Here is a 12,509-nt window from a genome sequence, read left to right on the forward strand (position 1 = left end):
TGTTTATGATCATCTTTGATCTATAAATATACTATGATTTTTAGGTAAGGGTTGTTAACTAATTGATCACTCTTGAGATTAGAAATAATATTTAAACTATATCTATTCACCCTATGATTTTCAAGCAAAGAGTGATTGATTCATTAGTATTAAACCTAGTGACAATCTTTGATCTATATGCACTCTATAATTTTCGGGTAAAGAATATTTATATGACCAATCAATCTTAAATTGATTGATCTCTCTTAAATCTATGTGACTCTGCCATTATTTTTAATGTGACAAACTAACAAAGAAATTGAAGAGAGATAAAAAGAAAGAAGTGGTCAACTTACTTGCTTTGAAGAAAATAAAGAAAAACGGTGTAGACAGATAATTGTGAAGGGAGAAAAGGATTACATCGTTGAAATAAAGAAAAGGGGTGTAGAGTGTAGACTGTAGACTGTAGACTGATAATTGTAAAGGGAAAAAGGTATTAAATAGTTGCAAAAAAGAACTAATTAATCACTCTAGATCTTAATGACTTTATTTGACGTATAAACACCTTAAAATTTTTCATGTGAGGGTTGTTCAATTAATTGATACCGCTTGACCTTATGACTAGTATTTAAACTATATGCACCTTATGATTTTCAAGCAAAGAGTGATCGATCTATTAATGTGACGATCTTTGATCCATTATTTTTAATGTAAAAAACTAACCAAAAATGATTGCTAATTAATTATATATAATCCACATTTAAGAGACAATTAATTATTTTTTCTTTTTTATTTTATACTTATCATTAATAATTTAATTATTTATTCACAAACTAATTAGAATGTTAGTAGTTAAATTAAATTTTCTCAAAATAAATACTTGATTAACGATTTTTTCAAACGAGTGCAAAATGCAAATTAAACAAATAAATAAGAACAAGGAAGTACTCCATTTGTCTCAAACTGTTTTTGTGATTTATAAAAATAATTGTCTCAAATAAGTTGTTATCTTAAAAATTCAAGACAATATTAATATTTTCTTTCATTTTACTCTGATTGATAACTCTTCTGCAAGACTATAAACATCTCAATAGAGTAAATGAAAGATAAAATAGTAAAAAACTCCTATTCTTCTTCTTTTTATAAAAAAAATGCGAATAAAAGAAAAACACAATAGATAATTGAGTCAGAAAAAGCAAAAAAAGTTATCGAAGACAGTGCAACGATACTCACCTCAGCCTCTCTAGCGACATTAGTTACCAGATTCATTCAGTGACAATCTTAGAATAAAGAAGTCCTTCAACTTGTTTTACATCAAATACAAATTTTCTCCAAGAGGTTGATTTGACCAAAACGCACAAAGAAATGTTTAAGCATGCAATTACATTTGTCAATCAATAAAATAATGAGATTGACATGTTTTAAAAACGTGTTGACGAAACCTTATTTTCTTTCTTTTGTGAAAATAATGTCTTTTTTGTTTGTTTGTTTACTATTTTGTAACTGAAATTGAGACTCTTGTACTTATGCTCAAAAAGGAAGTTTTCTTGTTTGCTTTATAAGGAACTCTATTATTATGGCTGAATCTAAAATATTTAGTTAAAAGAATAGACTAATTGTAATTCATGAAAATTATTAAGATTTTCAATTTTATACCAAAGATCATGATAAACACCAAAATATAAAATTTATGGAACACTCTTATCAAAAGATTTGAGTGGATCTAAAGGCTTAAAATCGAAATATTATATTAGACATAAATAATCGAGAGACATATTTCTAAACTTACAACCGACGATAACAACATTATCTGGCTATTTTTCCAAATAAAAAATTGAGATCGAAAACTCATAAACCGGCAATAACTGATTGTAATTACAAATAAATTGAGTTTGAGAATTACCGACAAATACAGAAAAAAAGTTATTTATTGTCGTATACACCATACTACCCAGAACTTTAATCGAAATGTTATATTAGGCATAAAATTGTTAGAGACTTATTTTCAAACTCACAACCGACAATAACAATCATTAACTAGGCGTAATTCCAAACAAATTGAGGTCGAGAACTCATAAACCGACAATAATTATTCGTTGTTACAAATAAATTGAGTTTGAGAATTTCCGACAACTACAGAAAAAAAGTTATTTGTTGTCGTATACATTATATTGTCCAGTTTAACTTTAATTCAAATGTTATATTAGGCAGAAAATAATAAGAGACTTATTTTCAAACTCACACCCGACAATAACAATCATTAACTAGGCATTATTCCGAGCAAATTGGAGTCAAGAACCGATAAACCGACAATAACAATATAAAGTAGTCGGAAATCCAAATAAGTTGAGGTCGAGAAACCATAAACCAGCAAATAAAGAAAAAAATAGAAAATATTATTTGTTGTCATGTACATAATACAATGACATACCTAATATAATCCTACAAGTGGAATCTAGTTAAGGCAGAGCGTATGCAACCTTTTTTTTTTTTACCTTGGGAGGTAGAAAGCTTATTTCCGCCAGAACATGTGCTCAAGAAAAACTAATAAAGCACTTTAGAAAAAGAAATCACATAAGTGAGACAACACTCCAACTTACTAGACTTCTACCCTAATTGTGTCCTCTATAGCCTCCTATCTAAGACCATGTTCTGGTAAGTTAAAGATGTCCATATCCTGTCGAATCACCTCCCCAATACTTTTTCGATCTGCCTCTACTTTTTCTGAAACCATCCATAGTCAACCTCTCATACCTCTTATTGTGGCATTTGTACATTTTCATTTTACATGCCTAAACTATCTTTGTCTTATTTTTTTGCATCTTGTCCTCCACTGAGACCATATCCACCTAACCCAGATGTCTTCATTTCTAATTTTATTTCTCATAGTAAGCCTACAAATCAATCTCAACACCCTTATTTCTATAACTTTCACCTTATGAACGTGAGAGTTCTTGACTGATCAACACTTTACCACATACATAGTTGGTCTACTCACCACTATGTAGAACTTGTCTTTACATTTTGATTGAACCTTCTTATCACACAAGCCTCCATATGTGAGCCTTCATTTCATCCACCCTACATCAATACGATGTGTGATATCACCATCAATCTCCCCACTACCTTGGAGGCTTGGACAATAGACCTAAGATACTTAAAATTGTCTCTCTTTTGGATGACATATGTATCAAGTCTCACTTCCACATTAGAATCATGTAATGCATCACTGAACTTGCATTCCAAGTATCTTATATTGGCCCTACTTAATTTGCATCCCTTAAACTCAAGAGTCTATCTCCAAACTTTCAGCTTTATATTAACTTTGTCACTAGCCTCGTCATATACATAATATTAAAGTAATTTGTTTGAAACTTTTTAATGGACCTTTTACGTAACTATACATACAAGAGAAAAAGTTTTCAACAAAAAATGATTGAACGTATATGGTATATGTAATGTATCGATATAATATAAATAATATATAATTATATTTATATTTATATATGGTGTATATAACTAATGTATAAGTGTATATATATGTATAACTAGTCATTTTTAACATATTAAAATAAAATAATTATTTTTCTCATATTTTACTCTTAATATTAATTATTTAATTTTTTAAATCATCATTTTCTTGATGGATGTGTCAAATCCAAATATAATAAGTGAAGATAAATGGAGAAAGTATGAAATAAGAACATCAGCCAACTACCGTTGAATCTCTTCTCATCCACTCTTTAATATCTTCTTTAAATGCACAACTTCCTACCTTCGCTATATAAACCAAACAAAATTCCCAAATTAGTTGTCTTTTAGCTATAAAAATTATCTTGTTGGTAATTTTATTACTTAAATGTAGCAAAAAGATATAAAATTATATATAACAATTTTATTACTCCACCTCTTCAATAACAGTTGTCTATTATTGACTTTGCACACTTTTTAAAAATTATAAATAGAAGAGTAATTTTACTATATCACCCTTTGAATATAATAAATACAATGTCTTGAAAAATGTAATAGAGAAATGACTAAAATTAATGATAAGGATAAATTAGGGGCTAAGTGTAAAATTGTCCATTGATTTCATAAAGTGGACAAGTATTGCTGGACATCTCAAAATAGTATAGTGGACGACTATTGTTGGATGAAGGAAGTATTTCCTTGAGAGACACTATTTTATTTGTAGTTTTTATTAAGCTTTTAACCGTAAAAGACTACCTTTTTTATTATCTTATGACTCAAGTTTTCATTTTCATTTAGAAAATAATCAAATATGATATTTATATATAACAATTGTCTTATAATAATAACAGAATAGAAAATTTTAAAGGAGTATAGCTATATATTTATCTTTAAGTCTTGATGATATATTTTATCACAAAGTATCTTGAATGCGGCCTCAATTTAACTTACCCTAATTCTACTTCAATACAACATGCAATATCATTTTCAATCTCCCAATTTTCTTGGATTATCGACCCAAAATACTTAAAACTACCTCTCTTGGATATGAGTTGTGCATTCATCTCCATACTTCCATCTCCGCTTTACGTGTTTCATCTCCAAACTTCCAGTCTATTGTTAACTTCACCCCACGTCTCAGCGATAACGACTTTTGTACCATGTACCATCTTGAGCAGCCGAAAATATTGATACCAATAAATTAGGGATCATATGAAACGTTAGGAAATGCAAATTGGTGATCTAACGATAAAGATTGGATAATAATCTCACTTTTCTCTCTCCATAATCGGTTTGACTTTTGTAGATCGGTATATCGAACTCAAAAAGAAAAGACCATGACACTTCCTCTAGATATGGGCTTAGAAACCTATAAGGATTATGAATCGGCCCAAATATAAAACCAAACGGGTCAAACAAAATTCGAAGACAAAAGTATAAACATCAAGAATACGATAAAATTGCATTCTTTTTCCCCCTTTCGAGAACCAGAGCTCTTCGATTCCTCTTCAATTCAGGTAATTTTTCTTAAGTTCTCTTCAATTTCAATTCACAAACCCTAATAATGGAACCCCAAATCCGCAATTTCCCGGTTTTCATACAATCACCAGAGCTTCAGATCCCCACCCATGTCCTAAATCTTGAAACCCCTAATCCTAATTTCACTTTGCAAGACCTCAAATCATGTTTTTTTGATAAAACCCAGAAATCATTAGCTGCAATTAAGGATTCTGTCTATTTTACCTTTGATGGTCGACCCATTAAGGATTCAACTCTATTGTGTGGTTCTGGGATTAGCCCGTTTTCCACTTTGGTCCTACGTTTTCGCCTTCGTGGTGGAGGTGGTGATGGAGGTGCCACGGGTGCGGAGTCGCGAGACTGTTATCTTAAGATGTATGCTGTTAAGAAACCGGATAAAATTGACCCAAATGAGATTAGGTTGTCTAGATGGTTGAATTGTGCTTTGTCGAATGAGTCGTTAAAGCATCCGGTTGTCATTGATAAACTTGGGAATTTGTTCAATAAGGAGGCTTTAGTTGAGGCTTTATTGAAGAAAAGGGTGCCTAAGCAGTTTGGGTATATAAAGGGATTGAAAGATATGATTCTGGTTGAGCTGTCGGTGATTCCGGGGAAAGAGGATAGAGGGCTTGGTGATGGTGAAGGGACTGGATTTCAGTGTCCGGTAACGGGGTTGGAGTTCAATGGGAAGTACAAGTTCTTTGCTTTGAGGGGTTGTGGACATGTTTTGAGTGCAAAAGCGTTGAAGGAAGTGAAATCCTCAGCTTGTTTGGTTTGCCACAAGGAGATTGTGGAGAGTGACAAAATTGTGATCAACGGGAGTGAAGAAGAGGTTGCGGCTTTGAGGGAGAGAATGGAGGAAGAAAGGGTGAAATTGAAGGATAGTAAGAAGGTGAAGAAGGGGAGGAATGAGGATGTAGCTGTGAATGGTGAAGAGGTCATTGGGGCACCACGCTTGAGCGGGATGAAACATGGGATTGAGGATAAGCTAGTAGGCAAGGATGCGAGGAAAGTGGAAGGGAATGGTAAAATTGGCATTAAAAGTAAGATTGAAGTTAAGGATGTGAAGAATAGTGCGAGCAACGGGTCAGGGAAGAGGTTTAAGGCTGTTGATGTAGCTCCAGCTCATGCTACAAAGGAAGTCTATGCCTCCATTTTCACTTCATCAAGAAAGTCCGACTTCAAGGAGACTTACTCTTGCAGATCTTTGCCCCTTGGAAGAAACTGATAGCTGTTTTTGTCGAGGTGATCTGCTAGTGTCTTGGACTGGTATTATTGTCTTAAAAATGTTGTTTCACGAAAGATAGTTACATGCTAGACCACTGAGTCGTAGATGTTGCCTCTTGCCATATGATTCAGTCGGTACTTTATATGTATAACATACATTGTTATTGTACATTTGATATTGCTTTCCAGAGTCTGCTTGAAACACTATAGCAGCTTTTGTTCACTCGCTTATGCCCGTTTTCCGTTGATTTCTTATAAATGATTTGTACTTCTAGTAGTTCTTTTCATTCTGATACCGCTCATTCAGCTTTAAGATAATGTGATGACTGTCTTGAAGGTGGTTGGCTTCTTCCCAGATCGTTACACGCCTTATTTTAACATGTTGCACTGGTTTCCCTGAAACATGACATTCTCATTTAGTTGGTATAACGCCCAATTCTTGTGGGGGCTATAGTGATTGATTAGCTATCGAGGCTTTGTTTGATGCAGTGTAGTTTTCAAACGAGAACCTTTATTTTATCGTAGCACGCATGGGCAGACTATCTTCTGTCAATAAGCTCTTCTCTAATAAATAATTTCTTCTTGTTTCCTAATTGTTATTGCCCTTTGTTGACCTTTATTTCATTTGATAATTCCCTTGACTTATTCTGAACAAGGTTTATGTAGTTGTATATGAGAGTTTCTTGTTGGTTTCTGTATGTATTGCTTTCTGGTGGTTTCATGGTCTTCTTGTATGTCGCTATGTTGTTGTGCCTCTTATCTTGGTTCGTTCCAGTATGGCTCGATTTGCTTGTAGTAAAGATTGTGTTTACCCAGTCATGATATGATTTGCACCTACCAAATCACTCGACTAACTGGTCATAGAATCATCGTTAACTGTTGATGATTGTCTTAACAACAATAGCATACCTAGTATAGTCCCACAAGTGATGGCTGGGAGGGTGAGGTGTACGTAGACATGACCTCTACCTTCGTGGGGTAGGGAGGTTGTTTTCGATAGTTACCATCTCAAATAGGTAAATTCTCTTGTAATGAATGCAGGTTTTCATTTAGCATCATCCTCTCTTTGTCATCCAGCTAATAGCCTAATACTACAAGGAAAGTCTGCCTCTACATTCATTTTTGTATATTTGATGGTTTTGACTTGTATACATTGAATAGAATTGATTTTTATATGAGATTATTTTGAGTTGAAGATCTAATATCTATTTCGGAAAAGGGTTAAATATACTCTAGCACTATTGAAAATAATTTAAATATACTCCTCGTTATACTTTCAATCTAAACATACTCCTCTCTAAATATACTCCTACCCTTTTGGCTCAGTGGTTTGGGCTTGGGATTTTTATGTTAGAGGTCTCAAGTTCGAAACCCCTTGCCAGTAAAGCAAGATGATCCTCTTCTGGGTCGAGCTCATCGCATTGTGTTTGCCTTGTGCGATTACTATTTGCAAGCTATTGCATAGAAGGGGAGTTTTATCATGTGTGTGTCCAAAGAATAGCAGTTTCGAAATTTTCTTGTCATACATACATACATACTCTCCTCTCATTGTCCTTGGGTACAAAATTGTCCTTTCTCTTTTCAAATGTCTAAAGGATCTAGACTAATGTTTATAGCATGTGGAGATTTAAAACTTGCATTACCTCGAAATTAAGCAACAATATCGTTTTGTATCAACGTATAATGAGAGAGTTATATTTGAATTTAAAGTATAACGAAAGGAGTATATTTAAAATTATTTTCAATAATGCATAATATTTGATTCTTTTTTATTTCTATTTTACAAGATAAGAATAAAATTGTGTACATATTATCCTTTTTATATGTCACTTGTGAAATTATACCAAATTTTTTTTTTTGTATTACTCGTGCAAGAGAGAGTATAGATAATTAATTTGAATCATGATAACTGTCATTATTTAAGTCAACTTTTGCCCAACAGATTTTGAAAAATTATTTTTAAGTATCTATTTTACCAAATTCAACCACACTCCTAAAAATGCCCATTGTCACATTTCGGACATATTCATTTTCAATGATGTTGCGCAACATACGCGTTATCAACATAGTCTTGGAATAATTATGGTATCCTTTTAACCTTTGTTGCCACGACACGTTTATATTATACTATATTATATTCCTCCCTTTTAACATATGTATCAAATACTCACAAAAAATCTAGAAATCTCCATTCTCTTTCCCTTTGGTCAAAATAGTCCAAATTTCAAATTGGACTTCTTTTACTATTCTTCTCATATAAATAAATCATCTATCTCCACATCAACCATTTTCACATCAACCATGAACAAAATATCAAGCAAAACTTCTTTTATCCTATTCTTCTTTGTTATCGCTCTTTTTCTTCATGACGTAACTTCTATAGGTGTTAATTACGGGACTCTCGGAAACAACCTTCCTCCGCCAGCTCAAGTAGCTCAGTTCATCAAGGATAAAACGGTCATAGACCGTGTAAAGATTTTCGACATCAACCCGGACATCCTCCGTGCTTTTGCAAACACGGGAATCTCACTTACGGTCACAGTACCAAACGGCGAGATCCCGAATCTTCTGGATCTCGATTATGCTCGACGATACGTCGAGCAAAATATCAAACCTCATTACCCACAGACAAAGATCGACGTTGTTTTAGTGGGTAATGAGGTTCTTCATTGGGATACACCTGATGTACAGAACAAGCTTGTTCCAGCTATGAAAGTTTTTTACCAAGCTTTGGGTTTATCTGGGTTGAAGGGTATAAAAGTCTCTTCAGCTCATTCATTGGGTATTCTTCTCCGTTCTAATCCACCCAGCGCAGCCCGGTTTCGACCCGGTTGGGATGTGGGTATTCTAGCTCCGATGCTACAATTTCTTCGTGAAACAAAAGGTCCTTTCATGGTAAACCCTTATCCCTACTTCGGATACAACAAGAAGCAAGAGGATTTTCTTCTATTTAGAAAGAATAAAGGGGTTTACGATCGATTTTCGAAGAAATGGTACATGAATTCGTTCGATATGTTGTTGGATGCGGTGTATATGTCGATGGTGAGATTGAAATACCCAGATGTGGAGATTGTTGCTGCGGAGACAGGGTGGCCTTCGCAAGGAGAAACGTATGAACCGCAGTGTACTGTGGAAAATGCAGCTTCGTATAATGGTGGATTGATGAAGAAGTATAATTCCGGGATGGGTACGCCATTGATGCCGCACAGGAAGATCGAGACGTACATTTTTTCATTGTTCAATGAGAATACCAAACCCGGGTCGATCGCTGAGAGGAATTTCGGGTTGTTCCGACCCGATTTCACTCCGGTTTATGATGTCGGAGTTTTGAAAGCTAAACAGGTAATTTCGAAAAATTAATACTATTGTATATGACTAGTTATTTTACTAGTAATATAGTGTAATTGCATAACAAAGTTGATGTAGTTAATTTGATAAAAGCTAGGAGGGGCATTTAAGTCATTTTCTTAATTGGAATTATTATGATTATAATCGTACTGCTATAATAATTACAAGAAGCTTTTTGTAAATAATTTCCTTTTGTCTTTTGGTTTGAAGAATCTTTTTTTCCCAGTTGAGTACAGCTAGTTGTATTGCATTTTCCCACTCTAGAACCCTAGATAGATGGGAATATGTTTTCCATCTATGTGAAGCGCGTTTCGTACTTAATCGTTTCAATCTAGGTGTTTTAATTTGACAATAAATGGACCTTGAAATCATTATTATCACAATTAATCGAATTACTAACGTGGCATGGTCGAAAAGGAAAAAGTTGACACTTGTTCAGTGGCCACCACATGTTACGTAATAGATTAATAAAAATAAAATTTCTTCATTGGATTCTCTAGCATTAAATAATTGTCATTTTTCAGTGAACCAAAAAAGTTTAGCATGTCCAACGGCTACTTAATGAAACATGTGATGTAGTATTTACAAAATGAAAAAGAAATAGATTTCATGAGCATCATCTTTTTTCTATCTTTAAATTTGAATCTTGTCTTCTTTGTTTTTGTTTTTTACTTTATTCTCCCTTGTTTTTAATGTATTGCTTTTTTCCTTTCTGGTCCCACTAATTTAAAGATAGAAGGTTGTATTCAAAAGTGATGGATTTAGAATTTTCATGAAGTGGTGTTAACGGTTGTGGTGCCAGCAAGGCTTGAACACACAATCTTAGGAATTTTTGCAACCCCTTAATCACTATGTTGCATAGAGAATATATGATGGGTTGGTTATGATACGTTATTTGATTTATTTTAGTTCAAGTAAATTTCAGGTGATAATTATGTTAAGATTAGTGATCGGGCCATAAATTCATATAAAAATATTCATTATTATTGGAATTTGAACTTGTAACTTAAGTGGACAGTGGAGACTTTGACCATAGGGATCAATTGATAGACATTTTTCTTGAGATCTAAGATGAACATATTTTTTATTCACCGTGCGCTGACTGAAGCTACTATTGATCTCTTTACTATACTAAGATTTTTCACTTTCGTTATAAGAGATTCAAGAACTTGTATATATATAATTTTTTCTGAAAAATATTACTTTTGTTACATTGTATATATATTATTATACAAGCTAAGGATTCAATTGAACCACCTTGCCTCTTACTAGAGTGTGTCATTATGACTGATTTGACTTGTTTAAATGCAGTTTAATTGTCACCTCTAATCATTTACCTAACTAACATCTAAGTTTTATAATTTCGATACTTACAGGCTCACCCAACACCTTCATTGCCCCCACCAAAAACCGGTGGCGGAGGCAACAAAGGGCAACCAAAAACACCAGCAGAGAACAAAAAATTCTGCATGCCAAAGGTTGGGGCGACTGATGCACAACTACAATCCAACATTAACTATGTGTGCAGTGAAGGAGTTGACTGCACACCAATTCAAGTGGGTGGTTCGTGCTTTAAACCCAACACTATTCGGTCTCACGCGGCCTTCGCCATGAACTCGTACTACCAAAGGGAAGGCCGCAACAACTTTAACTGTGACTTTGCTGGTACTGGTCTAGTTGCCTCCTCCGATCCAAGTAAGGTTTTACAATAATGTATTGTCTAAATTTTCGTAAAATGTTCTGTATGATACAAAAATAAAATTATATGATCTTTCAAATGACATTGTGTGTGTTTTTTTTTTCTAGGTTATGGCACATGCAAATTTGAATCTTGAATGTAGGTGGAGCTGAGGATTATAGTATTGACTTGTAATATTTATGAATGTTATGTACTTTGGTTTCACATATTAATCTAATTGTATTGGTTTGGTATGTAAACGTTCTTTTTATATATATATATGTGATTTAATTTGCCTCATTTATTAATTTCTCTTTTCCATTTGTTTTCAGTTTTATCAAGTCATCTTAAATATGTATATACTTTTGTTGGGCTTGTTAAGGAGTGTAGCAACAAAAATGGCAAAGTTTCAAAATATAATGAGATAAAATAGTTATAATTTACTTAATTTCGATTCGTAGCTATATATTATAAAAGGAGAGGCGAGCGAGATTGAGAAATGGAGAAGTGAGGCGAGTGAGAGGAGAGATGTGAATTATATTTGTTGGATAGTTATATTTATATATATATAACTAGTATGTATATATATCAATGATTGTATTTGTATATTTGTTGGTTTATTGTATATGTAATAAGTATGTATATAATTGTATTTTTTGAAAACAATTTGTATCAATGAATAAATTGTATCATGGAATATAATTGTATCAGTGTTGTATCAAGTTCAACATTGTTATCATTTGTATCAATGAATACATGTGTATTTTTATTTTGTATCAGTGAAGTGTATATGTATAGTTGACACTTATCATTTGTATCTATTTAGTTGATTGTTATCATTTGTATTTGTGTAATTGATTGTTAACATTTGTATTAGTATTAAGAGAAAAGAGGCAGGGAGAGGAGAGAGCTGAGGGAGAGATGGCGGAGAGAGAGAAGAGAGGCGAGCGAGAATGCAAAGAGAGATGAGAGAGGGAGAGAGGAAGAGAGAAAACAAGAACAAAACCCTAACTGTGACCACAAATTGTAATTGTTTCAAATCATAGTGTTGTATTGTAAATACATATCACATATTTGCTTAATTATGTAATTTTCACATTCTTAAACCCTTTTTACGCTAATGTTACGTTAAGGTAATGTAAAAAATAAAAAAATAAAGAGTAAAATCAATTTGGTTAAAAATAATGTAACCAATAATGAGAATTATAGTGAGTTGAATAAAATTTCTCTATCCTTAATTAGGAGCTTCGTGTTGGAATTCGACCTATGAAAAAAAACTATGTGGGAG

At 33.1% G+C, this 12,509-nt stretch overlaps 2 protein-coding genes across 2 annotated transcripts; both read left to right on the top strand.

Moving 5' to 3' along the window:
• Window positions 1-4,922: 4,922 nt before the first annotated feature.
• On the top strand, window positions 4,923-6,418 carry LOC125824377 (uncharacterized). Its single transcript, XM_049503748.1, has one exon. It carries the CDS (start codon window positions 5,015-5,017, stop codon window positions 6,194-6,196), a length of 1,182 nt encoding a protein of 393 aa, XP_049359705.1. The 5' UTR covers window positions 4,923-5,014; the 3' UTR covers window positions 6,197-6,418.
• A 1,950-nt stretch (window positions 6,419-8,368) lies between these two features.
• On the top strand, window positions 8,369-11,496 carry LOC125824376 (glucan endo-1,3-beta-glucosidase-like). Its single transcript, XM_049503747.1, has 3 exons — window positions 8,369-9,537; window positions 10,920-11,238; window positions 11,350-11,496. The coding sequence occupies exons 1-3, from the start codon at window positions 8,497-8,499 to the stop codon at window positions 11,376-11,378; spliced, it is 1,389 nt and encodes a 462-aa protein (XP_049359704.1). The 5' UTR covers window positions 8,369-8,496; the 3' UTR covers window positions 11,379-11,496.
• Window positions 11,497-12,509: the final 1,013 nt, after the last annotated feature.

Source organism: Solanum verrucosum, unplaced genomic scaffold, assembly GCF_900185275.1.
Source record: "Solanum verrucosum unplaced genomic scaffold, falcon-dt-bn FXZP01000022.1, whole genome shotgun sequence".
In the NCBI taxonomy this organism is placed as follows: domain Eukaryota; kingdom Viridiplantae; phylum Streptophyta; class Magnoliopsida; order Solanales; family Solanaceae; genus Solanum; species Solanum verrucosum.

Bases quoted from the DNA above. Each gene is read 5' to 3' on its own strand.
- LOC125824377 (XM_049503748.1), top strand. From the start codon at position 5,015: ATGGAACCCCAAATCCGCAATTTCCCGGTTTTCATACAATCACCAGAG.
- LOC125824376 (XM_049503747.1), top strand. From the start codon at position 8,497: ATGAACAAAATATCAAGCAAAACTTCTTTTATCCTATTCTTCTTTGTT. The intron at 9,538-10,919 runs GTAATTTCGAAA...CGATACTTACAG, and splicing joins GAGTTTTGAAAGCTAAACAG to GCTCACCCAACACCTTCATT. The intron at 11,239-11,349 runs GTAAGGTTTTAC...TTTTTTTTCTAG, and splicing joins AGTTGCCTCCTCCGATCCAA to GTTATGGCACATGCAAATTT.